This window comes from Bos indicus x Bos taurus, chromosome 14 (genome assembly GCF_003369695.1).
Source record: "Bos indicus x Bos taurus breed Angus x Brahman F1 hybrid chromosome 14, Bos_hybrid_MaternalHap_v2.0, whole genome shotgun sequence".
In the NCBI taxonomy this organism is placed as follows: Eukaryota; Metazoa; Chordata; class Mammalia; order Artiodactyla; family Bovidae; genus Bos; species Bos indicus x Bos taurus.
Window position 1 is genome coordinate 8,986,958 of NC_040089.1, and position 27,953 is coordinate 9,014,910.

Here is a 27,953-nt window from a genome sequence, read left to right on the forward strand (position 1 = left end):
ACAGATGTGGATAATTATTTTTCTATTACGAGAAATAGAATGTCCATTTATTTATGTCTACTCACTCTGTATGTTTCTGGTATGATGTGGGGACCTGGGATGGACAAGGAGGAGGAAGCAGGAAAGGAGGGGAAAAGAGAAGAGAAGAGAACGAGAAAGGAATTAAACTTCCGAAGTTTTCACTATGTGTCAGAGGTTGCACTTGATCCCATATTTCATGATCTGATTTAACCTCCACAAAGTATCTCCAAGGTTGCTATGACTCTGTTTTACACACGAGGCTCAGAGAGGTGAAGGACTACTTTCGCAGTAGCTGAAGCACCAGAGAAAAGACTCTCCATCTAGTTTGTCATATTGTCCACCCACCCCTATCTCCTTTAATGGAGAAAATTATATGTCCTGGACTCACCAGTCTCTCTCGTCCCCTTTGTCAATTTGTCTATGCAGAATGTACCACAGTTGACCTTGAGTGTGAATTAGCGTGAATTAGTTACTCGTGTGCCCATCTCCTCCAAGTTACTGAACAGCTTTAGGCAAGTGGCATGTCTGATCTGTTCCTGTGTCACCAGCCTGCCCAAGATGACTGGCATATGTATAGAGAGCCTCTATGTGCCAGACACTGGGTTAAATACTTGAGATTCATATCTTAAATTGTCACAAAGATCTTCTGGGCTAAATTGTCACGAAGACCTTCTCTCTTATCCCCATTTTGCAGATAAGGAAAACTGAGCTTCAAAGAATAGACAGATTTAATAGACTAAAAGGACTCTAAGGAGTCCCTTGCTCCTTTTAAGGCCTGTCTCTGTCCAAGCTGACATCCAAAGGAAATACCACTAAAGTATCTACCAATAATTAGAAAGCAATTTAGAGGACTTCCCTCTAAATTGGTGGTCCAGTGGTTAAGAGGCTGTACTTCCACCTCAGGGGGTGTGAGTTCCATCCCTCTGCAGGGAACTAAGATCCCACATGTGTGGCCAAAATGTAATATAAATTAATTAATTTAATTAAATAAAAAACAAGGTCCCCAGGTGTTGTTCTCTCTTAAAAAAAAAAAAAAAAGGCAATTTAAATGTTTACAAGAATCTTTCAAGAAAATTCCAAAGGAGGTGTTTCCATCAATAGACAACTAAACTTCTTAAAACAGAATTTGCCGTGAAGATTCTTAATTCCTGAGGCAATTTCCCCAAACCTGGTGCACTTTCTCTTGACTTTTCTCCCCTTCCCCAATTCACCTACCAGCTCTATTCTATTCTTCGCCTCTAGCAAATGGCTTCTTTTTTCAAATCAAGTCTGTACAGCCCATATGAAAGGGTAATACATTCGTACCTACACATGCAGATTGTGTAGTCGTGAAGTGATAAGATGCGTCAAGCAGCATTCTGTGTGGTGTCTGGCACAGAGAAAGCACTCAATAAATTTTCACCATCCTTTCTATTAGTCTCAGCTTTGCAGGTTTAACTGTCATATGATTCTGCATAGCAAATTCCCTGATGAATGGCTGGCACACAGTGCTACAGAAAAAGAAAGAGAGTGTGAACACTCATATGGACATGTGTATTAATACAATTTTCCTATTTATAAGCTGCAGTGATGCTGTATTTGAAGGGTATTTCCCATCTATGTGCTACGTGCTGAGTCACTTCAGTCATGTCCGACTCTTTGAGATCCTATGAACTCTAGCCCTCCAGGTTCCTCCATCCATGGAGATTCTCCAGGCAAAAATACTGGAGTGGGTTGCCATGTCCTCCTCCAGGGGATCTTCCTGATCCAGGGGATCTTCCTGATCCGCATCTCTTATGTCTCCTGCTTTGGTGGGCATGTTCTTTACCACTAGCACCACCTGGCAAGCTCATTTCGCATCTAAACAGTCAGAGAACCCAAGGAAGAGACACTGATTCTCCCTAAATATGCATGCATCCCCTGCTCCGTGTTCCCAGACTTCCTGCAGTTATGCAGGACCACACGAGCAATTCTGGTGGAAAGCTGTCAATAAAAGCGAGCATGTCACTTCCTGCCAGAGCATTTAGGAGTCGGGGTGTAATCCTCCAACTCTCTCTTCCACTGCCACCGTGAGTCAATGACTAAGGCGGCCACAGGGATGGAGAATGTCCAGAAGGTGAAGCCTCCACTATCCGGGGCACCTGAGTGACCCTGCAGAACCAACTTCCCCACCGATGTGCAGCAAGTGCAGACTGTAAACAAGAAATCAACTTTTGTGGTTGATTTCAGCCAGTGAGGTTGTGGAGTTAATTTGTTACCTCTGCATAACCTCACCAGTCAGAACCATAAGTGCCTTTTATAGATTGTTATTTCTAGTGATGCCCCATGCAGTGTTCTCAATATTACTTCCCTGGTGGATATTCTGCACCAAGGTGGTTAGTAATTCAGCTGGTTTCCTCCACGTGCTTGTGTTGCTTGCTTCCAGGTGGGCCAGAGTATCACAAACATGCCAGGCTTCCTGCTACGTGGTCCTCTGGTGAGGCTGTGCCTGGATCTCACTTGTGTCCTGTCCCTTTTCAACACAGGTGGGTCTAGTCAAAGGTCAAATGTCTTGGTCCATAAACTCTGTTTGAATATTCATTGTTCTTTAGAGAATTGTAGCATCCAGTGTTTCAGCCCAGAATCTTAAATGATCAAATTTACTACTGCCATTAATCAAAATGACAATAGCAAATCCCCCATTTCTGATTTTGTCCCTCGTCTCATTTATTCTGTTGCATTCGAGTCCCATTTATGCAACAGAATGCTCTTCCCCTCCACAGTGACCACTCTTGTCCAAAGCATCATCTTCCCTTTGCTGGAGCTTCCAAAACCAGCTCCCTGCTTTTCCTCTTCCTCTCGTCTCTCCATATACCATTCTCCACTCACCAGCCTAAGGCATTCTCTCAGACATTTCATTAAGCCACTTCCCCAGTTCATCCTTCATTTTTTCCTCCTCCTCCCAAAAAGTATTCAATGACTTTCTACTTCTTCTCTTTGGGTAGCTTCCTCAGTCCTTACATGCTCTACATGATCCAGACTACTTCCCCGGCTCCAGTTCCTACAATCCCTTGTCTCCAACCTTTCTGCTCCATCATGTTGGCCTTCTTCCAGTCTGTAAAATAATACTTTTGCCCATCTCAGACCCTGGGCTCAGACTGTCATCTATACACTGACTAACCCTTGAGCCAGCTTTGTCTCTGCTCTAATATGCTCACCTTTCAGATCTCAGTGGAGCATCGTCTCCCAGGGATGGCTTTCAGATCACTGAGATTAGATCAGGCTCCCTGTTCCATGCGCTCCGAATGCCCTTCAGCATAACTAGCGTTGTCTGAAATGACATCCCTGGGTCTTCCTTTCCTTCACGTCTGCCCTCCCTACTAGACTATAAATTCCGTAAGGATGGACTCTGTGTCTATCTGTTCCATCATACTCTCCCAGTATCTAATACACACAATGTCTATTAAAATCTAGATGCTTAATGGCATGATGAACTATTAGCATTGCTATAGTTAATCCATAAATATTTAATGACTAAATTAGTGAATGAATGAGCCAAGTACATGTTGGATTTTAAGCAAGTCCACAATGCAATTTTCTCATCTTTAAAAGGCTTATTTTGGATTAAATTTTCTCTGATATTATGTCTGTGTTATAATTTCTCTGATGAAATCTTTTTGTTTGACTTTAGTGTCTTCCTTTAGAGGAGAAGCTGAGAAGGAAAATGTCATGACTTTCCTACCTACAACAGGTAAATGAACAGGTGTTCCTTCCTAGGACAAATACAGCATGATGCTGCTCCTACAAGGAATCTAAAATCGTCAGACTTAAAGGAGCAGAGATAAGAAAGGTGGTTGCCAGAATCTGGGGTGAGGAGTGGAGATGGGAATAGGATGACTGGCCAGAGGTGGGATTTAGGCACATCACTTAACATTTCTGGACTTCAATTCCTCATCCTTCAAAGGGAGTGATGGATAAGATGACTTTTAAGGATGTTATAAATTTCTGGGGCTGTGCTTCCACAATACCATTTTACTCATGAAAACTTTTATTCCAGCATCTGGAAATAAACAAGTTAAGAAGGAAAAAGATGGGACTTGGCTTGGTGCAACAGGTAACTAGACCAGTCCTAAAGCCTGACTCATGCTGTAACACAATGACCCATTTTCCAGTTTCTCTGTGCCTTGGTTTTTCCATCTATAAAATGGGCACAAAGCACCTGTCCATTGGAATGTGACATGAAAAGTAATCATTGCAACAATAGTAGTAAATGATGCAGTATGATTAAGTGGCATCTAGTCCAAAACAGCTGACCTCTCAGGTCTCGGCTTTGCAGGGATGTCTCCTCCATCCCAGAGAACAGGTTGGGTTCTCTGATAGAGGTGTTCCTAGCATCTTGATATTCCCTGTTTGACTCTTCTCACATGGGATGACACGTGAGTGTCTCTCCTCCCTCTAAACCACAGACAATAGGCTCTGCAGACACGGAGACAGGGTCCTTTCTCATTGACTTATTTATACCAAACACCTAGCATTCTGCTTGGCCCTAGGTGAATGTTTATTGAAAGAATAAAGAATGAATGAATGCCTTTGGTATTTCAAGATTTCCTTTGACATTCTCTTCTTTGGCAGCATGAAATTTGCTGAGTGGGCAAGTGACTCCCTCTTCTGGAAGTAGGTTCTGACTCTTTATTACCAGGGCTTGGTTGAGCAAATTTAAGCAAGTTTCTTCTGCTCTCTGAGCCTCAGTTTCCCATCCCAGTGAAGAGAAGGGGTGGATTAGATGCCCTGCATGGGAATCAGCTTGTCTATTGATTAAAATGTGCATTTCTAGAGCACGTCCTGGAGAAGGCAATGGCACCCCACTCCAGTACTCTTGCTTGGAAAATCCCATGGATGGAGGAGCCTGGAAGGCTGCAGTCCATGGGGTCGCTGAGGGTCGGACACAACTGAGCAACTTCACTTTCACTTTTCACTCTCATGCATTGGAGAAGGAAATGGCAACCCACTCCAGTGTTCTTGCCTGGAGAATCCCAGGGACGGGGGAGCCTGGTGGGCTGCCGTCTATGGGATAGCACAGAGTCAGACACGACTGAAGTGACTCAGCAGAGCACGTCCAGTTCAAGGAGACTAGAAGCCCAGGGGTGGGGGAGGGATTGCAGTGCATTCAGCGATGCTGACCTTCACGACGTCAGAGGGCAGTTATAGTACAGACCTCTGAGGCCTCTCCAGCAGCGTGGGGTTGGGGTTGAATGCTCCATTTTTCTCCTGAAGGCTTTTCTCTTCCCAGTGTCCAGCCTCAGAGAAGAAGAGAGGAGAGAAAAGGGGATCGTTTTTCTTGACACTACAGGTGAGTACTCCCTCCTCACACACAGCCCAGTGCTCCATGAGAGGCCTGGACCACTGAGATCACTTCTCCCACCATTGGATGCCTCCCCATTTCCAACCCCCAATACCAGGGATTCCCTGGTGGCTCAGATGGTAAAGAATCCGCTTGCAATGCAGGAGACCCAGGTTAGATCCCTGGGTTGGGAAGATCCACTGGAGAAGGAAATGGCATTGTGCTTTAGTATGTTGGCCTGGAGAATTCCGTGGACAGAGGAGCCAGGTGGGCTACAATCCATGGGGTTGCAAAGAGTCAGACACGACTCTTTTAGTGAACGACTAACACTTTCACTTTCACTTCTCAACCCCCACAACAGGGCTGCAGTCTCTCTCCAATCCTCAGATCACTTTAGCCACAATTATTTGAACATTAAGTAAAAGTTGAAAAAGACACTGTTTGCAAAAACATAAAAAGCAGCATTGAGCACTATTTCTACCTTGTCACATCTCTCCACTTGGCTGCACGCTATCAATATGTGGGCAATTGGTGGATGGATGGATGGATGGATTTAGGGGCTGATGTCCATGCTGTGTGTGCAGTGCAAAGTCGCTTCAGTCATGTCCAACTTTTTGCGACCCTATGGACAGTAGCCCGCCAGTCTCCTCTGTCAGTGGGACTCTCCAAGCAAGAATACTGGAGTGGGTTGCCTTTGCTTTCTCCAGGGGATCTTCCCATCCCAGGGATCGAACCCAGGTTTCTTAGTTTCCTGCACTGGCAGGCGAGGAGCAACCCCATGTCCAAGGGAGAAATATCAGTAACCTCAGATATGCAGATGACACCACCCTTATGGCAGAAAGTGAAGAAGAACTAAAAAGCCTCTTGTTGAAAGTGAAAGGGGAGAGTGAAAAAGTTGGCTTAAAGCTCAACATTCAGAAAACTAAGGTCTTGGCATCTGGTCCCATCACTTCATGGCAAATAGATGAGGAAACAGTGGGAACAGTGGCTGACTTTATTTTTTTGGGCTCCAAAATCACTGCAGATGCTGATTGTAGCCATGAAATTAAAAGACGCTTACTCCTTGGAAGGAAAGTTATGACCAACTTAGATAGCATATTGAAAAGCAGAGACATTACTTTGCCAACAAAGGTCCGTCTAGTCAAGGCTATGGTTTTTCCAGTGGTCATGTATGGATGTGAGAGTTGGACTGTGAAGAAAACTGAGTGCTGAAGAATTGATGCTTTTGAACTGTTGGAGAAGACTCATGAGAGTCCCTTGGACTGCAAGGAGATCCAACCAGTCCATTCTAAAGGAGATCAGTCCTGGGTGTTCATTGGAAGGACTGATGCTAAAGCTAAAACTCAAATACTTTGGCCACCTGATGTGAAAGGCTGACTCATTGGAAAAGACCCTGATGCTGGGAGGGATTAGGGGCAGGAGGAGAAGGGGATGACAGAGGATGAGATGGCTGGATGGCATCTCCGACTCGATGGACATGAATTTGAGTAAACTCCGAGAGTTGATGATGGACAGGGAGGCCTGGCGTGCTGCAGTTCATGGGGTCACAAAGAGTCGGACATGACTGAGTGACTGAACTGACTGACTGCATTGGCAGGTAGATTCTTTACCAGTAGCGCGAGCTGAGAAGCCACTGATGTCTGGGAACTATTAAATCTGAATCTCTGAGGATGAAATCCAAGCATCAGAATTCTAGAATTGAAAACAAAGTCTTTCTGGTGAGGCCAAAGGTCAGCCAGGATCCAAGCCTCTCTGTTAGACAATGTCATTATTTGTATTATATAGGACATTGAGAACTCCTGCAGTTTCCTGGAGCTGATATACACGAGCCTCCCCTGCCAATCTCTACTCTCTCCACATGCAGAGATAAACTATTCCCTAAAATAAGTGTTCCTTGTATTTTACCCAGACTTCTCCTTTCTACTCTTGCTTGTCCCTGTGTATGTCCTTAGCTGTCACAGGAACTGCCTTTTAGCTTCCAAATCCTTGTGCCCAACACAGAGTGTGAGTTCATGTCCAAACAGGAGGCGCATCTGCCTGAATGCTGGAAATGAGGAACTTTTTCTGTTGCCAAGAAAGGCCTGCTGGTGACATTATCTTTGAATCTCTTTCAGAACTGCCTGCAAGGTCAGTCGATCTGTCTGCACTTAACCTCACCGAGCTGGTGAATGGGATGCTGAATAGAGCTTTAAAAGGTAACCATTTTTTTCTTTTTTAAGCACAATCCAGGTCCATTTTTGTTTTCTTCCTGCCTCACTTCTGGACTCTCCATGACCTGGGCAAGACCCATGCTGTTTCTGCGTATCTCAACTCCCTTGTGTTCTGAGTGGAGGATGTGTGTCCTACTTAACTCATGATGAGATTGAAAACATCCAAATGAAGTAGGAGGCCTGCCAGCATTTTGAGAGCAAGATGAGTTCCAAACACAGCACCTGTGTAGTCATCGCTAATCATAGCTATATTGTGAGAGAATTGCCAGTTTAAAGATAGATCAAGAAATTTAGTCAAGGGACATGTATTTTTGCATTTTGGGGTTTGCTTTGATTTTTATTATTTTCAATGTTCATTATTTTATTTTTATTTGTTCATTGTGTTGTTAAACCTCTATAATCGATTTAGTAATTTCTATTACTGTTCAGTGTTGTTGGTGGGCATTTGCTCTTTCTTTATCTTGGTATCTTTGGCAGATAGCAAGAACTTCTTCTCATTGTTGAGTGTCACTTCCTACAGTTCATTTGCCTTCCACAAGTTTTCTGTGGCCATTTATAACAGTAAGTGCTGCCGGCTCTTCTTTTATTTTTAATTTATTTTATTGAAGTATAGTTGATTTACAGTGTTAATTTCTGCTATATAGCAAAATGATTCAGATATATAGATGTATATGTACATTCTTTTTCACATTCTTTTCCATTATGGTTTATCACACAGTATTGAATATAGTTCCCTGTGCTCTACAGTAAGACCTTGTTGTTTATCCATTCCATATTAATAGTTTACTTCTGCCAATCCCAAAGTCCCAATCCATCCTTCCCTTCTCCCCTTGCCAAGTTCTTCTTGGTGTTAAGAATGGTAAGCGATGGACAGGCAGGGCCAGGCTATGTGTCAGGGTTGCTGTGTACTTCGTTTCTCTTCACAGTTTCCAACCTGAAGACTGTGGATCCAGCCAACTTCCCCACGAGGTACTGCTACTGCTTAAACAACCGAACCAACGATTTGTCAGGTTGGTACAACTCATCATGAGGCTTGCAACTGATTTTGCTTGTTCCCTTTTCTATAAGTAGAATTTTTTTCTCCTTTGACTAAAATAAGAAAATGCCATGATATCTATTATGCTTAAATACATGCACATTCATTGTCCCAGAGATTTCCTTTCTTGGTTTCCTACCAAGAAATAGTTCTGTCTGTGCAGAAAGGCAAGAACAAAATGTATCATTGTTTAAGAGCAAAATCTGAGAATGATCTAAACACCCATCATCAGGAAAATGGTTGAATAGTCTGCTGTATAATTAAATCTTGGAAAGCAGCCATAGACAGTACATAAATATGTGCATGTGACCAGATTTGGTCTGTGTATGGAAATATTTCCATGACATTTCCAATTAGAGAAAGGAACTTGCAAAATAAATAAATTGAGTAAAATAGCACTGATGAAAAAATATATGCCTATCTGAACACCGGGTGGGTGATTACCTCCAAAAAGAAGATTAGAGTCTGGGTTTGAAATAGAAGAGTGTTGATTAAGGGAACCTGGTATTGTCTGATTTTTTTTTTCAAAGGCAGTATATTTATGTATTTACCATGTTTTCTATGATGTTTTATAATCTTATTTAAACTAATCAGCAGGTCTTAAAAAACATTCTATTCCAATGAATATAAATATGAATTTTCTTTCATATGAATTCATAATATTCATTGAAAAAAAGTACCATAATTTATTTATCTCCTCCTGATGCAAATTTTTTTTACAGTTCTCAACAATGCTGTGATGAGTACCTGTGTACAATCACTTGGAGTATTTGTCCAATTATTCCTATACGATAAAGTCTTCAAAATAGAATTGTTGTCTGACAGGAAGGGGGTCTTGTGATGATTCACATCACTAAACATTCCTCTAGAAATCTTGCATAAGTTTACACTTTTATCAGTAATGTTTGAAAGTGTGTGCTTTTCCTCATCCTTGTCGACACTGAGTACTGAGACATTCATAAGTCATCACCAATTAGAGAGACAAAAAGGAATTTCCCCCTACTTCCTATTACATATGAAAGTAGTCGATATCATTCATCTACATGTTGTTAATCAATCAGATAATTCAAATTTTCACCGAAACAAAGAATGTCTTCGAGTCAGTGATAACTGATTTTCTTCCAAGGCTAGGACCTGATTGTGGGAGCAGCTCTAAAAGGAGAGTTGACAAGTGTATTGAGTAAGAGATGTGTATGAGCAGTGGTAGAAATTTTCAGAAGAGCTGGTGCTTTAGCACAAGGCAGGCCTCAGCTCGAATTCAAGCCCTGCCACATACTCTAAGACCTTGGGAAATTTCCTCATCTCTCTGAAGCTTGCACAGAATTTGAACTCCATCCTTGGTGTCTGGGCTCCAAAGCCATGCTCATAGCTTCTATGTGATATTAGTGTTGTTGTTGTTCAGTCGCCAAGTATTGTCTGACTTCGTGACCCGACGGACTTCAGCATGCCAGGCTTCCCTGTCCCTCACCATCTCCCGGAATTTGCCCAAGTTCATGTCCATTGGTGATGCCATCCAACCATCTCATCCTCTATCACCCTCTTCTTCTTCTGCCTTCAGTCTTTGCCAGCATCAGGGTCTTTTCCAATGAGTCACCTGTTTACATCAGGTGACCAAAGTATTGGAGCTTCAGCTTCAGCATCAGTCCTTCCAAAGAGTACTCGGGTCAATTTCCTTTAAGATTAACTGGTTTGAGCTCCTTGCTTTCCAAGGAACTCTCATTATATGATGTATGTGCTATTAATAGTGGACTGAAATTGTGGATTGCAGTTTCTTGGTCTGTTTATGAGTCTCTCTCCCCCACTAATCTCAGCTCCTGATGGGCAGAGATGGGGTCTTACACAGTCCTCCAGTGCCTCAGTGATGTCTGGCACATGGTAGACACTCAGTGAATGTTAGACGAATGAATTAATAGCAATGGAGACTTTTGAGAAATAGAAAATAGATGGCATGAGAAATGAAGTACTTCCCCTCTTCAGTTTTTACGTTTACCAATGTGACTAGGGACAGACTGGTCTAAACAGACATCACGAAGGAGGCCTACCTTCTTCATGGCCAAGTGTCCACACTATGTAGGTGCACCACGGCAGCACCCTCCAGGAGACCAACCGTGAACCCATGAGGCATGGTGATGACATGGCACCGAGACTCTAGCTCGGAGGGTAGCACCCGCCTCCCACTGGCCTCACATGATACATACATTTCACCAGTTGTCACATTTCCTTTTCATACCTCTCTGAGTTCCATATTTTCAATGCTCTGGGTTCTATATTTTCAAAGCTCGCCCCCAACCCCAGCTCATAGCCCTATTACTGAAAACAATCATTTATGCAAGGCATGATGGGAAACTATCCACGGGACCTCAGAAGTGTCTTTCAAAATTCACTGTTTGGGGCTCCTAGAATAAATACTCCTTGCTGTAGAAGCCAAAACCTAGCTGGGTCCTGGAAAGCGATAAATGGACAGCAGAGGAGGAGGCAGCTGTATGCGTAACGGGAACTTTCATCGGTCAGTGGCTCCCGCCACATTAAGACTTGCTCAGGATACACTCAGAGAGAGATTTTATAGCTTGAAATGTGGTAAGATTGTCTCAGTCTCCTCCCATCAGACTTTTTAACACGGAGGGCAGCAGAAGAGCTTCCTTGGTCTATTTTGTGTAGAGTTCTTGTCTCCTTTGGTAGTCTGCCATTTATAATCCACCACTAGATTTGATACCGTTTTGAAAATCTGAAGTTACTTAAATTTACATCCCATGTCTGCAGAACTGCTTCCTATCCAGTGAATTTGGTGTTCTAAATCAATGAGATGAAATCGTGAGGTATAAGGGAAACAAATCAGAAAAATTACTGATCTTTTCATTACTCAATACTCTGGTCTTGCACAGCTCTTTGGTACTGGCAGAGAAGGGTTTGGATGGTGGGGGGCAGGAGGGAAAGGGGGTGCGGTGCAGGCAGGGAGGGAAATGGGAGAAGAAAGGAGATTACAGTGGTAGATCCAGAAGTTTTCTGCCTGACTAAAATTAAGACTTAAAAAGAAACTGGTAATATTAAAAATGGTTGTTAGTATTCCTCAATACACTGAACTAAATCAAACTTGTTAAATTTACTTTGAAAAATCCACATACAATGTACTTTTCCTCTCACGTCTCTGAAACTTAAACCGAGCTTCAGAAATGCAACCTTGCTCAATCTGTCTTGCAGATTTCACCGCCCTCCTGGTGGACATCATTGGAAATTCCAGCAGCCACCTCACAGAGATGTTTAAGTCAGCTTCCATCCTCTCAGGTCTGCTCGTCTTGAAAATGCTCGGCAAATACTGAGATGTGGCACTCAGCATGGAATACGAAAAATCAGGGCTCCCAAATCAGGAGTTAGCCTTGTCTTCCTGTAACAACTGGAGCTAGAAATTTCCAACTTAACTTTCATTTCAACCAAAGACTTAACAGCTTCAGGCCCATTGCTAAGTCCTGCTGTGTCCTGGTCTGTCTTGCAGTGAGTCAAACGAATGAATCCGACTGCATCTTCATCTGCATGATGACAGGAAAGTCAGGTGAACCACCGGCAGCCATTCTTTGACCAGCTCTCTAAGCTGAGAATTACACGCAAACTCTCTAACAGGTAAGCCCAAGATTTGACCCTGTTGCTGTGGTTTCTGCAGGACGGAATCTTTCTGACTTCTGGGAGCTGGTGGAAAAGTCCCCTGTTATCAATTACACATTTACCAGCAACATATCTGGTGTTCTGGGTGAGTGTAACCCTCCCAAACTCCTACAATAGAGTCTCCAGACCAAGGTCCCAGCTAGCAAGCTGAAGATTGAACGCTGCCCTCAGGTATTTTATTTAGCTGTGTTGTGTTAAAATCAGAGGATTTTGTCACTGAAATTTTTTTGGATTTCTAGATTTTTTTTTTTGTCAAAAGACCTGGCAGCCCTGGGTCCTCCCTCTCACCCCTGGCAGCCAGCAAATGGAGTTGACCTGCCATCCTTTCTGTTAGGAGAGACGCTTTTCTCTTCTTTTCCATAGCCCTCACCTCTCCCTGTTGGCTTGCACTTCTTTTCTCATATAAAGTACCTGACTTTTGTACATATTTGAATTTGTGACCCTATTGTAAACACTGCCACTCCATAATACCCAGATGCCATCCAGATACAAGATACCATCCAATCCCAGATACCATCTTCTGCCCCTCCATACTCACACCTCCCCATCTTCCTGCATTTTCTCTGGCACCAGGTGGCATTTTGGGTCACCTTAAAGCTTTCTCTTCTACACTTAGCTGTCATTTCTAGCTGAATAACGTTTCTGCAATGTGGCTGATCTTCCAAGACTATTTTCTACTGCTCTGATGATCTTAGTTCAAGTTCTCATCATCTACCTTTACTATAGCAGCCCCTGAACCAATCTCCTTTGACCCAGTCTCTTATTTCTCTGCAATATCCATCCATTCCCAAAATAGTTATAATATAATTGGGTTATATCTTTCTACTGCTCAGAACTCCTAATTCAGCAGCAGAGGATCCGAAATCCTTAGCAAGGAGTATACATTTCTCTATCATCAAGCCCACACTCATCTACTCTCTTTACATAAATCTCTTGCTAAAACTCTATTGAAACCCCTGCCTCTTCTTGCAGATGGCATACATTTCCACACCTTTGGAATTTTGCTGTTATCCCAGAATGGAACTTCCCTACTTTTCCGTATTTCAGAATCCAATTTGTCTGTCAATGGCTAACTCAGCTACTGACTCTTCTTTCCAACAAAATCACCTAACCAAAATTAGTCTTCTGTCCTCTGTAATCCTACAACACTCATTTGGACTCTGTTACTCCAGGTTGAGTCACAGACGACTTTATCTGTGTGTCTCCTCAAGGACTGACACTTGAGGGCGAGGCTGAGCCTCCTTCAGCTCCGCGTCTGCCTTCCTCTTGATGCCTCACAGTGCTCTTTGTGCACAGTAGGTTCTTCATCAGTGTCCTTGGAGTGAAATGAAGTTTGCAGTCAACCTCCAATTCCACTTCACAAGGCTGCCTTGATTGGTATTTATTGTAGGTAGGGTGTGAGGCTGTGCTAAGTCACTGCAGCCATGTCCAACTCTTTTATGACCCCATGCCCTGTAGCCCACCAGACTCCTCTGTCCCTGGGATTCTCCAGGCAAGAATACTTGAGTGGATTGCCATGCCCTCCTCCAGGGGCTCTTCCTGACCCAGGGATCAAACCCACGTCTCATGTCTCCTGCATTGGCAGGGGGGTTCTTTACCATTAGTGCAACCTGGGAACCCGTTATTAAAGGGCATCTCTTAATTATGGAAGTTATCAACTTGTGCTTGATAAAGAGATGCAATGGGCCATTGGCAGGTTCCTTTCAATTCTGAGAACAGATCTGAGGGTTATGCCAATCTCACTTCTTCAGAGAGTCCTTCCATGACTTTCCACTCCCTGTCTCAATTAGGTCTCCCCTTTTGTGCTCTTTCTGTAAATTTTCCAAGCAACAGCTGCTTGGGAAGAGAGACTGTGTTGACCCAAAGTTGATGTGCTTGACAGCAGTCACCTGTCTCAGTGATGGTTTGATTGGCAGGTACTCATCCCCATGTCCATTCATCTGGGAGCAAGGGCCAGGCTTCTGGTGCATGTGGAGTGATGCTGAGCCCAGAAGTAAGGCAGGAGAGAGGAAATAAGGTTGCAGGGCCACCTTCTGCAATTGCAGTGGTTGTGCCCAACACATAGCTGCCTGCCAGACAGGCAACTAGGGGCTGAAACCCCACCTGTCTGCAGGCCAGCCTTCGTCTACCCAGAGGATGAGATCTTATGGGCTACTGGGAGCCTGTCCTGTTCTGACATGGGCCCCCATTCCCTAAGCCACCCTTTCACCGAGGGTGAACACTTGAGTCTCTTCCTCCTTCTCTTCATGGAGCATCCAAGGACACTGGGGGGAGGGGTTCTTCCTCTGAATGAAGCCTTCCTTCTGTCTTTGTAGGGGGCTTCTTGAGTGGCTCAGTGAGTAAAGAATCCACCTGCCAATGCAGGAGATGCAGGTTCGATCCCTGGGTCGGGAAGATCCCCTGGAGGAGGGCATGACAATCTACTCCAGTATTCTTGCCTGGAAAATTCCATGGACAGAGGAGCCTGGGGAACTACAGTCCATGGGGTCACAAAGAGTTGGACATGACTGAACTGGCATGCACGCACATGCTGTCTTTGTGGGAGCCCATCTTTCAAGTGGTTTCTGCCTGAGAACCCCTAGTTCCCAGATTTCACCCCTGGCCCCTAGTTATACCCCCAGGGCACTTAAGCAAACCTAAGCACTCTTCCAGGGACCAGCGTCAGAGCCACGGAGGAGCAAAGGGCTGCCAGGTGGGCAAGGACTCTGACGGGAGTCAGGTTCTGTTCAGGAAACATGTCAAGTGTCTGATGCTTTTGGGTCTGACAGCTTTGCATTTTGTGCACAGGGCTTTTTCCTGCAGTGTTTTCAGAGCTTGATATTTCAGCTTAGTTTCAGCTCACTGAAGGAGAAACCCTCTTCTTGGTGATGTCAGGTACTGTTCTGAGTGATTTTGAACCTCTGTACTGTGTATTTACCGTCCAATGATCTTCCAGTGGCTCGACAATTCTTTGTGTCCAAAATATCAGCATAGTAAAGCTACTCTTGAGTGTCTCCTTAAATGTGCAGCTACCACGGCGTCGGCCCCGACTTCACAGCTCACATCCACAAGCCAGCAAACACTACCGAGGACAAGCCCCCCACGTGAAGCCCAGAGGGCTGGAGTGTCCGCTCTGAGGACCTCTTCTGGGACAGACACAACGCCTCCTTCAGAGGCAGAGCAGACCTTGAAGACAAACGTGCTTCCTGAGCGTCACAGCAGAGCCACAACCAAGGCCACGGCCAGAGCCACAGCCACCCTGGACATGCCCTCTCCCACCCTCCCAGCCTCCAGTAAGATTTCTCACCCTTTCCTCTCCTGTCTTGTTTGCCCGCCCACCCCAGTTCCCTCTGGGCTCAGATAAATAAGTGAAATCCTTCCTTTATCTCTTCTCTACTAACCCCTTTCTTTAGCATCCCTTAAATAAGAGATGTGAACCAGTCTGGGTCTAATTCTTATAAGCAAAAGTGACGAATATCGCTGGCATAATGTCTTTCTAATGTTTACTTTTATAACTTTTAAAATTTTGAAGTAGTTCAACATTCACAGTTGCAAAAATAGTACAGAAGTTTCCTGGTGCACTTCATGCAAGCATCCTCCAATAGTAATATCTTACATAATTGTATTATATTGTAACATCAGGTATTTTTATTTCAGCAAAGTGGTTGGGAATATCTCTCCTGAAATTCACACACTAATGAAATGAAGTGAACTCAATATTTTATGGTAGGCAGGGTTAGGCTGGATAATGATGCCAAGAATATGTTAATGACTTGATGTCAGTGTAGAAAGCTGCTGCCAATGACTTGCTGAGAAGTTCTTCCTTTCCCATCACGTCTGTGGACACTGATCAGTGGTATTACCACTAAAAATGTAAAAGGCACGCTAATCTTATTTGGAATAAGATACAACTGAGATAACTCTTTCATTAAAAGACAGTTATGTCTCAATGAGCTCCAATACTGGACCAGAGTCACCAGAATTCATTCATTCATTTACTTGTCAATGCATGTGTTTAATATCAGACCCCAGGCTAGCTGTTAAAAAGAACCCCACAGCTCTATCAATGTTCTCTTTCTTTCCTGACCTCTCAGACCTGGGAGAGAGGCATAGGCAAGCAGACTGATTAGTTGTTATTCAGCCTACAAAGAGCTATTATTCTAGAGAACCCAGAGAGAGGCTCCCCTGAGAAGGATGAGAATTGATAAAAGTCAGGCAGGCAGGGAAACAAAAATGAGGAAAAGGAATCAGCTTCACTAACTAGAAAAGTTTGTAGTAATATATCTGCACCTAGACAGTTATACAAAAGAAGAAAACTTTCTGGTATAACATGAAAAAAGATGTGATTACAGGTGGCAAGGGAAATCATAAAATACCTAGCTATCACCCTAACAGGGAAAGTGCTAGTTTTATGTAAGAAAAACTACCTAAAACTTTAACAAGAGTAATAAAAGCATGTTTAAATAAAGTGATATATCATGTTCTGGATGAGAAATCTGAATATTTTTAAAATGCCAACTGTTTCCAACTTAAATTATAGAGTTAAGATACTCCCAGGAGTTTAGTTTTGTAAAAACTTGAAAAAAAACTTTTTTGATTCCTACCATGGGAATTAGCAAGTGAAAACCATCTGACGAGTTTTGTTTAAAAGACCAACAAGAGAAGGCTTGTCTTAATAACCATCCTGTGATATTGTCAGGCTGCCATCATCACCACCATCACCTCCATTTTAATGGTAAAGCTAAAAAGAGTTTGGTAACTTGCCCCAAAGTTCACAGCACAGAGGAGTTGGGGACAGAATTTACATCTCCAGGTCTCCTCACCTTAAACCTTGTAACCTTTCCACTATGCCATATGATTAGAAATGTATTGCTTACATTTCACAGAGTCCACCATCCCCCAAACACACACTCTAGCTGATTGTTTAGTGACCTAGGAATTTGGAGAATTTTTTTCTTGATTGGTACTTAGGAAAACGAAGTTTAGTTTGGTCCCCTTATTCCAGTTCAGGACAGAGCTGAAGTCCCTGGATAATCTATATTATGCGTGCACATTGCATATACCCTTTGATTATATGTCAATGTCTTGTCAATTTTACATCTGAATCAAGGCAGTCAAGCATGTACATGCCCTGTTACCCTGCAGCTACTAGGAAGGTGGCCAGAACTCCAAGGGTCACGGCCCACAGACAGGCACAGGCTTCCACTCTACCCACGCCCTGGGCTCAGGTCACCAGCGAGAAAACTCCTGGAGGGCCTCCCTGGGAGACCCTTGCCTCCTTGCCTACATCTCCTAAGGCCGAGGAGACGATGAACACAAGGAGCCTTTCCCAGCCTCCTGCCGGGACAGCAGCCGCAGTTGGCAGCCCGATCCAGACCAGCCCGACCTCAGGTAAGACAGATTGCTCACTCCTGCCTCCACTGTTGTTGTCGTTTAGTTGCTGAGTCATGTCCGACTCTTTTGTGACCCCATAGACCGTAGCCCGCTAGTCTCTGTCAGATTCCTCTGTCCACCTGTCCATAGGATATCCCAGGCAAGAATACTGGAGTGGGTTGCCATTTCTTTCTCCAGGGGATCTTCTCTACCCAGGGATCAAACCTGTGTCTCCTTCATTGGCAGGTAGATTATTTACCACTGAGCCACCAGGGAAGCCCCCTACCTCTATTAATTACATATAAATATAATGATATGCACATTAAAATATAATCACAATATGAGGATGGCCTGAAACTTTGTTGTCTGATTCCAATTATGTGTTTCTTTATGTATTTATGTGTGTATGCATGTGTGTGTAATAAATATACACAGAAAATTAAAAATAGACCAAAATAAGACTGAAAAGAAATTCACAACATGTTAACCTTGACTGTATCTGGGAAGCAGAGAGGATTTTGATTTTTCATCACTGCAGTGTCATGAATTTTCCATATTTTCTACTCCTGTAACCAGACAAAAGTGGTTTCTGTGCTTTCTAAAATTCTGTTTATTTGTTTTTGGCTGTACTGGATCTTTGTTGCGGCTCGGGCTTCTCTCCAGTTGCATGTGGTACGTAGTCTCACTGCAGTGGCTTCTCTTGTGGAGCTAGGGCACGGGTGTGCTTGGGCCTCAGTAGCTGCAGCTCCCAGGCTCCAGAGCTCGGACTCAGTAGTTTTGGCTCACGGGCTTGGTTGCTCTTGGCATGTGGGATCTTCCAGAATCAGGGATTGAATTCACATCTCCTGCATTGGCAGGCAGGTTCTTTACCCCTGAGCCACCGGCGAAGCCTGGTTTGTGAGTTTTTAAAATGACTTCTTCTGATCCCTGTAGCCAGATGCCCTTGTTATAGGCAACTGTGTTCAGTGGATTGTAGCATTCTTCACAGCTGTGCTATTTCTAACTGACTTTTGCATCCTCAGCATCCTACCAGACACCTGGCTTGACAGGCAGCAGGGGATGAACAGGGCAGGACTGGTGTCAGGGCACCACTTCTGCTCAGGCATCCTTAGAAGACAGCCAAGCTCACCTCTCTCTCTTCTCATCCCAGGTCCATCCACCCCTGGCACACAGACTCCAAGTCCTACCAAGGCTCCAGCCCCCAAATATCCACAGGCAGGTAAGAATGTGGCCTTGCAAAGGGCAATGCTATACCCCAGGTGGGAAGCGTAGTTTAAGGGCAGTGGCATGAGGTGATGGGGGTGTCTGCAGGCAGACCAGGCTTGCTATTGCACTTTACTGGTTCTAGAAGGAAAACAGGCAAGAGAACGAAGTCTTGCTGTGCTGTTAAATGACCCTGTAATCTTCACAAATCACTTCCTCTTTGTTGACTACAATTTCTCTCTAGATTTGAGAGTTCCTTAAGATGCCATGATTCTCTGGTTGTCTGTATAACCCAAGACCATTTCATTTTGACCTTTGTGAGGCCCTTGTCACCTATGCAGGTGACCTCCCTGCCGTGTGGACCTTTATACCTGGTGAAGAGTCAGCCTTGATCCCAGGAACCCACCAGTTTTCAAGTATGTACCAGCACCTGTCACTCCTCTAGCTCTTGTTTGTTTTGGGTGAAGCTGTGTACTATAATAAAAAGAGGTTTGTTTGATAAATTTAGATTCAGACTGCTGGGATTAAATCCTAGCTCTGCTATTTACTGGTGAGGTATCCTCCTGCACTCAATTTCCAGAATTCAGTTTTCTCTGCTGTAAAGCGAGAATGATAATAATTATTGTGGGCACTAAAAATGTCTTTCCTCTGCAGGGTTTTGTATTGAGTAAGATAATGTGTGTGGAAGTGATTTGGAACCGGACAGCACCATATAACTTAATTCAAACAACTTTTATTGAATGAACGCCCATTGAAAAAGTGCTGTACGCTTTGCAAATGGAAGCCATTCTGACAATGAGCATGATGTTAGCAGAAAGAGAGGAAGGAGGAAAGGATGACTCCAAAATTCAACCCCTGGGGCTTCCCTGACAGTCCACTGGTTAAGACTATGCTTTTCCAAAGCAGGGATGCAGAGGGCGTGGGTTCGATCCCTGGTCGGAGAACTAAGATCCCACATGCTGCATGGTGCTGCCCCCCCAAAAAATAAGTTATATTACTAGGATCATACAATATGTAACCCTTAATGCAATTATACCTCACTTAAAAAGAAAGAAAGAACTGGGATAACTTTAACAATAAAAAGAAAAAAGTGGGAATTCCCTGGTGGTCCAGTGGCTAAGACTCCTTGCTCCCAACGCAGGGAGCTTGAGTTTGATCCTTGATCGGGGAACTAGATTCCACATGCTGAGGCTAAGACCTGGTGCAGCCAAATAAAAAAATAATTTGTTTTAAAAGACTGTTACAGTTACTTAAAGAAATTGACAATCATTATTATCAAATAAAATAACCCAAGGATTTTCATCTGAAAAAAATTAAATAAAATGACCCTTAGAAGCTCTTTTACAGCCCATGCAAACTAGAAAAACTTATATTGGTGTCATCAAGCCCTATTATCATTTTTTATTTTTCATGTTTTAATCTTATTTTTATATCTTTTGAAACATGTTTTTTTTAATGTAGGCAATACATGCAGATAGAATAAAATTTTTTTAATTTTTAATTGAAGTATAGTTGGCTTGCAATGTCACATTAATCACTGCTCTAAGGCAAAGTGGTTCAGTTACATACAAATATGCAATATATATATTTTGTAATATTCCTTTCCATTATGGTTATCATAAGATATCAAATATAGTTGTCTGTGCTATAAAGTAGGTCCTTATTTTTTATCCATTTTATATATAAAAACTTACATCTGTCAAGCCCTAAAAAAAAGAAATATTCGACTCCCAGCTGTTGAGTGTCATTAACTTCTGTTCTGTTTGAAAGGCCATCCCTGTATGCACACTTCTTTTGTTTGTTTTTTTTAACTTTTTATTTTGTATTGGAATGTAGCAGATTAACAATATTGTCACAGTTTCAGGTGAACTGTGAAGGGACTCAACCATAAGTATGCATGTATCCATCGTCCTCCATACTCCCCTCCCACCCAGGCTGCCATGCAACACTGAGCAGAGTCTTCTGTGCTCTACAGTAGGCCCTTGTTGGTGTGTACTTCATTCTTACGGAATTCAAGAGAAAACCCTGTTCTGGGATTGCATGTGGGTTTTCAGGACTCCTGACAGAGGTTCAGAACTTGGGGTTTCTGTGGTCTGTGCTACATTTTCCCAACTTTTGAAGGTCCAGCTCTCTCCTTTGTTTCCATGGAGCCAGATAGAAATGGATACAAAGTGAGTCTTTCAAAGGCTGAGTTCTCAGGTCCCTCCTGCTCCTGGATGCCTTTCAAGACTACTTTCCTGAATGTTCCCGGACCATCCAGTCATATGTCAACACGGTATTATTAAATTGCTGGACCGTGCATGTCTCCTTTTTCATATCACCTAAGATCTGCCTTGGCCCTGCTCTAAACCTGCAGTGAATGGTGAATGGGCCTTTCAGACAAAGATTTGATTATGCTACCATAGGAACTTACAGCCCTTTTTTCTCCAGGTTCTAAAGAAATGCACGAGAGGTGCGGATGGGGGCAATGGTCGGACTGAATTTTAGAAAATGTGTTGGCTGTATCTCTCTGGATCTATCCCTGGAGAAGGAAATGGCACCCCACCCCAGTATCCTTGCCTGGAGAATTCCACGGACAGAGGAACTTGGCAGACTACAGCCCATGGGGTCACAAAGAGCTGGACCTGTCTTAGTGACTGAACAATAACAGTCTGGATCTATATCTGTATCTGTTGTTGTTCTTTAGTCATTAAGTCATGTCCGACTCTTTTGTGACCACATGGACTGTAGCCCACCAGGCTCCTCTGTCCATGGGATTTTCAGGCAAGGATACTGGAGTGGGTTGCCATTTCCTTCTCTAAGGGATCTTTCCAAACCAGGGATTGAGCCCTCGTCTTCTGAATTGGCAGGTGGAGTCTTTACCTCTGAGCCACCTGGAAAGCCCATCTCTACCCATATTATCTATCTCTATATAGCTCTAGCTACCCATCATCCCACCCATCTAATGAGGAAGGTAAAGTTTCTCGAGGAATTTTCAGGAAAGCATCTCTGATTTCCTCCAGGAATCGGTCCCTCACCTTTCTTCCTCTCTAGGATCTCTCACAGCAGCTTTGATAGTCACGGTGAAGCAAGGCCATGTTCACCTGTTGGTCCAGAGCTACCTGAGACCAGGGGCGAGACAATATTCACCCAGCACAGACCCTAACAAAGGGAAGAGAAGTGAAGTGAAAGTCGCTCAGTCGTGTCCAACTCTTTGCGACCCCGTGGACTGTAGTCCATGGAATTGTCCAGGCCAGAATACTGGAGTGGGTAGCCTTTCCCTTCTCCAGGGGATCTTCCCAATCCAGGGATCAAACCCAGGTCTCCCGCATTGCAGGCAGATTCTTTACCAGCTGAGCCACAATGGAAGCCCAAGAATACTGGAGTGGGTAGCCTATCCCTTCTCCAGGGTATCTTCCCAACTCAGGAATCCAACCGGGATCTCCTGCATTGCAGGGAAGATGCATGCTAAATGCTTGTTGATGTGACTGGTCTGGGATTGCATCTTCCAGGGTGTCCTGAGCCGCTCCCTAAGGAGGGGGCTATGACTGCTGCTCCCCTTGCGCTGACAGTGCAGAAGCTCAACCCTTGTCTGATGGAGCTGTGCCGCTTCTTCCAGCAATGCCTCTGCACGAGCCAGAAGAGAGAGCCCAGGATGGAGGCTGGGAGGTATTCTTTGCATCCAGTACTTACAGGCTTCTAACTCTGCTCGGCTCCTCTGCAGGCTACTAGGTGGCCAGGCGTTAAATAACTAACACACAGGTGACAGCAGTACCTTGAGGAATGCACTCCCCAGTAGGTCTTCTGCTGTATTGTCACCTCCTTGAGAGCCAGAATGGAACCCCATTCATTTCTGGGTCCCCAGAGCCAAGGCGGGTGGCCATGCCACAGTGCAGTCAAGTGTTGTCAAGTTGACTTGCTGCATCTGCTGTTACAAATCTGCTGGAATTGTGTTACATTGTGTTACATCTGCTGGAATAATTACAGAGGACTTTGAGTGGCCCTGAGCCCCAATGCCCTCAGTTCAGTTCAGTTCAGTTGCTCACTCGTGGCTGACTCTTTGCAGCCCCATGAACCACAGCACACCAGGCCTCCCTGTCCATCACTAACTCCTGGAGTTTACCCAAACTCATGTCCATCGAGTTGGTGATGCCATACAACCATTTCATCCTCTGTTGTCCCCTTCTCCTCCTGCCCTCAACCTTTCCCAGCATCAGGGTCTTTTCAAATGAGTCAGCCCTTCACATCAGGTGGCCAAAGTATTGGAGTTTCAGCTTCAACATAAGTCTTTCCAATGAATATTTGGAACTGATTTCCTTTAGGATGGACTGGTTGGATCTCCTTGCAGTCCAGCGGACTCTCAAGAGTCTTCTCCAACACCACAGTTCAAAAGCATCAATTCTTCAGCACTCAGCTTTCTTTATAGTCCAACTCTCACATCCATACATGACCACTGGAAAAACCATAGCCTTGACTAGATGGACCTTTGTTGACAAAGTAATGTCTCTGCTTTTTAATATGCTATCTAGATTGGTCATAGCTTTTCTCCTAAGGAGTAAACATCTTTTAATTTCAGGGCTGCAATCACCATCTGTAGTGATTTTGGAGCCCAAGAAAATACAGTCAGCCACTGTTTCCACTGTTTCCCCATCTATTTGCCATGAAGTGATGGGACCAGATGCCATGATCTTAGTTTTCTGAATGTTGAGCTTTAAGCCAATGCCTTCAGCCTGGTATGATTTATTAGAAGAGAATAATCAGAGCATTTTGTCTATTGTTTAGTCACTAAGTCATGTCTGGCTCTTTTGTCCTGGCTTTTCTGTCCATGGAATTTCCCAGGGATTTTCCTTTCCCAGGTAAATTGAAGGTGATAGAACCTGGGAAATCTTTATTGCCAAGCTCTACATGAGCAATTGCTGCTCCCCAGAAGCTTCCCAGATGGCACTAGTGGTAAAGACTTCCCCGTCCCAGTTCAGGAGACATAAGAGATGCAAGTTCAATCCCTGGATCAAGAAGATCCCCTGGAGGAGGGCATGATAACCCACTCCAGTATTCTTGCCTGGAGAATCCCATGGACAGAGGAGCCTGGTGGGCTACAGTCCACGGGGATGCAAAGAGTTGGACACAACTGAGGCAACTTAGCACAGTACAGAAAACACTAGAATCACAGAATGATAGAAATCGAAGCAATTAGAGAATGTTTAGCCCAGCCTCCTTGTATATCAGGTGAAGGATTGACAGGGAAGTAGATTCCCAGAGTCCGACATCGAGCCAGTGATACAACTTGCACAGAAAACTCTTCTTCCTAATGATATGTGTGACCTTTTCACTGAAGCCCTTTGAAACAATTTCTATAGTCACCAGCCAAGAGCAGGATGTTGTCTTGCTAGGTATTGGCTGCATGGTTAACTCTAACAGCCCTGTACTCTGACCACCTCACACAAAAATAGATGATATTCATCACTGATGGTACCATTACCATCACTAATGGTAATTCTGGCACCATTGCGGAACTTTGCAAACAGTGTCTCCTGTCTTCCACAAGATACCCTAAGAGTTTAGATTCTATTATTGTCTTTTGTTTATGTATGAAAAAACTAAGGCTCAAAGAATTAAGTAATCAGCCTGAAGTCACATGTCCTGGCAAGTCCTGATGGTAGAAGAATAAGTCTTTCTGACTCAAAGTCTGAACTTTTTCTTGTGAAGACTCATTCTCTACCTTTCCTCCCACAGCCTATAAAGATGGAGAGAGAGAATTTTTTGTTGTGAATAATTAGCCATTGTGACTTTCTTTTTTAGATGGTTCTCTTCTAATATCCACAAAGGGTAATAATTATTCTCGACTGTGATTTCGATCTTTAGGTATTGTCTTGACTACTATTCCTGGTTTCTGAAGAATGCAACATACATCTGTCAGAGGGTGAAAAGGGTGTTCCATTCACACAGTAAGTATACAGCCAGACTATTTTACGAAAAAGGTCTAGAACTCTGCCTTAGCACAGGATCAGTAGGAGGAGGTGTAACTCATTTAGCGATCATGAATCCTAGACAAAAAGTCTAGGGTATTTCTGAGTTCCCTTCGCCTAACAGTTTGAAAAAAAAAAAAAAAGCAGGAGTCAGCCCAGCAAAGCATTGTGTCTTTCTGTGTGCTCTTGGGCAAGCTTCTTCCCCTCTCTGAGTCTCCCTGTAAGCTCTAAAGACAAAGACAAATGAAACAGAAGAGAATCGCCATGTAAGCACTCAAATGCCTGACCAGAGCAAAGTGTATACACATGATTCAAGAAAAAGAAGCAGCCTGACCTGCTGCAAGCGGGGTGTAGGGCACCTCCATCCTTGTCCTCAGGCATCCTCAGAGGCCAGACGTCTTCATTTTAATTTTCACTCCTGCTGACAAAAGTGGCTGATGTAGTTTGTCTGTTCCCCAAAGCAACAGTGTGGCCATTTTATTGTTCCGTCTTTCTGAACTGTCTGGTCAAGGGAATCTGGCTTCCTAAAAATCACGGAACCAAGTTGAACTCTGAAAAACCCCTGCGAAATGTAATTCAAATATAAGCCGAGTGGCCATATGGCCGTGCATTATATTACAACAGTCAAACAAAATACAATGCAGTCCTCCAGTCCTCCCTTGTGGCTTTTATTTAACTAATTAATTTATATTTGGCTGTGCTGGGTCCTCATTGCTGTACAGGCTTTTCCCTAGCTGCAGAGAGCAGGGCTACTCTCCAGCTGCAGTGCGCAGGCTTCTCATTGCAGTGGCTTCTCTTGTGGATCTCAGGCTCTAGGGCACACGGGCTTCCATGGTTGCGGTTCCCGGGCTCTAAGGACACAGGCTCAGTAGTTGTTGCACATGGGCTTAGTTGCTCCGTGACACGTGAAATCCACCCGGACCAGGGATCGAACCCATGTCTCCTGCTTTGCCAGGGAGATTCTTTATCACTGAGCCAGCAGGGAAGACTGGAAAGTGGAGTCTTGATCACTGGACTGCCAGTCCTTGCACGAGCTCCTTCATTCTCTGACATTGACTCTGAGTGATGCCCTGTCCAGCGCACTGCCACATACTGGCCCTCTAGGAACAGTCTGAGCCAGAATTTATTTCTCTGTAGCATTCCCTTCTCTCTCTCTCTCTTTTTTCTTCCAGCCTTAAAACAAAAATGCCTTGAGAACATCTGCAAGTCTGTTTGAGGTTTTGAAAAAACAACAGGGTCTCACAATACCCTGGGCGACCTCTGTTCACCCCGGGCCCTGGCCCAGGCTGGCAGCATTTGCAGAATTCACCCAGGCTCCAGCTCCAGATCATCAATTAATTGAACACGGGTCTTTTTGGAAGCAGCATCTCTCTCTCTCCTGTGTAAGGTATTGAAGGTAGAAGAGCATGTGTTAGAGCTCTCATAGTCAGGGAAGTGAGGCCAGCCTCCTTGCCTGCCCTAGTAGCAGCGCTCAAGGAGCTTGTGAAAGTCATGGAAGCCTAGTAGCTGTGCTCAAGGAGCTCCCACGATGACTGAGACTGAAGAGATGGTGTGCAGTGTGTGAGACTAGCACGAGCAAACCAGCCCAGGCACCGAGGCTCTCAGTACCCAAAGGGACTTAAACCTGGGGCTTCAGGAAGACAACAAGCACAGATGAGGAAGAATGAACCCATCCTCTGGAGAGAGTCACATATGATCTCTCTGTGCAGTTTATCCAAACAGCTAATCTACAACTAATCGGACTTGCTGTACTATGAATCCAGTTAATCCTCCAAGCCCCTTAAGTAGGAGGTGATGAGAACCTTCCCTCAGGAGGAGATGAAAGCGTTGTTTTGTGGATGTCTTGTCTTGATTTATCTTCTGTGCATCCCCAAGGCTACTCTCAGACTGGATGATGCACTAATGGGACTCACAGAAGTCAGAAAAGCTGGTATAGTCACCCTTCCCACTGATGCCAGCAAAAAGAGATTAAGGTCAGCTAAGGGAAAAGGCACAGAGGGCAGAGCCCAGACACAAGCTTCCAGCTGTCCTCTCCAAGTGGAGTCACATAGACCACACGGAACTCTTCCAGCAATGATATATGGGATCATTCATGGAATCTTGTCAACCAGGAAACTCATCCCAGCCATGGAGTCCAGGGTTTTTACTGGAGTAACTCTCATGTGGGAACATGAAGAGCCCATGTTACTCAGGCTCCAGCTCCTCCATGCATCAGGCTAACACTGTCTGACCCAAGGCCTCTGCTATAAATCACCCTGTGAGCTTAGACTACCTGGCATGATCTAAAGTCCCAGGTAGAAAAAAATACTCTTTTTAAAATCTTTTTAGTTTTGTATTTGGGATACAGCCAATTGACAACGTTGAGATAGTTTCAGGTGGACAGCAAAGGGACTCAGCCGTACATACACATGTATCCACTCTCCCCCAAACTTCCCTTCCATCCAGGCTGCCACATAACATAGAGCAGAGTTCCCTGTGCTACACAATGGGGCCTTGTTGGTCATCCATTTTATATATAGCAGTGTGTACATGTTGATTCCAAACTCCCTAAGTATCCATTCCCCCCATCTCCCTCCCCTGGTAACCATGAATTTTTTTCTCTAAGTCTGTGAGTCCATTTGGAATATTACTCAGCCATTAAAAAGAAAGAGATAATGTTATTTGCAGCAACATGGATGGACCTAGAGATTCATATGGAGTGAAGTAAGTCAGACAGAGGAGGAGAAATGTTGTATGACATCCTTTGTATGCAGAATGTAAAAAGAAATGATACAAATATACAAAGATACTCTTGCTGCTGCTGCTGCTAAATCGCTTCAGTAGTGTCCGACTCTGTGCGACCCCATAGACGGCAGCCCACCAGGCTCCCCCGTCCCCGGGATTCTCCAGGCAAGAACACTGGAGTGGGTTGCCATTTCCTTCTCCAATGCATGAAAGTGAAAAGTGAAAGCAAAGTCGCTCAGTCATGTCCAACTCTTAGCGACCCCATGGACTGCAGCCCACCAGGCTCGCTCCTCCGTCCATGGGATTTTCCAGGCTAGAGTACACCAGGTGGTATATTTCAAGGGTTAAAGGTTGTCTTTTCAAGGACCAGACCTTTCTTTGGAAGATGCTTGGTTTGAATGCCCTCTTGCATCAACCCTCTACTGCAACTCACACAATGAATCATCTCTTTCTTTGGATCAAATCCCTGTATGCAATTTCCACGTCCATTATCCCAGTAAATGTCA

General features: G+C 44.2%; 1 protein-coding gene across 1 annotated transcript; it reads left to right on the forward strand.

Moving 5' to 3' along the window:
- Positions 1-2,436: 2,436 nt before the first annotated feature.
- On the forward strand, positions 2,437-27,360 carry HHLA1 (HERV-H LTR-associating 1). The gene is made up of 16 exons (XM_027561719.1): positions 2,437-2,525; positions 3,671-3,730; positions 5,270-5,329; positions 7,435-7,515; positions 8,008-8,091; positions 8,457-8,540; positions 11,765-11,848; positions 12,057-12,113; positions 12,222-12,334; positions 15,126-15,495; positions 17,348-17,593; positions 18,726-18,794; positions 19,120-19,194; positions 22,270-22,426; positions 24,620-24,702; positions 25,896-27,360. The coding sequence occupies exons 1-16, from the start codon at positions 2,447-2,449 to the stop codon at positions 25,937-25,939; spliced, it is 1,746 nt and encodes a 581-aa protein (XP_027417520.1). The 5' UTR covers positions 2,437-2,446; the 3' UTR covers positions 25,940-27,360.
- Positions 27,361-27,953: the final 593 nt, after the last annotated feature.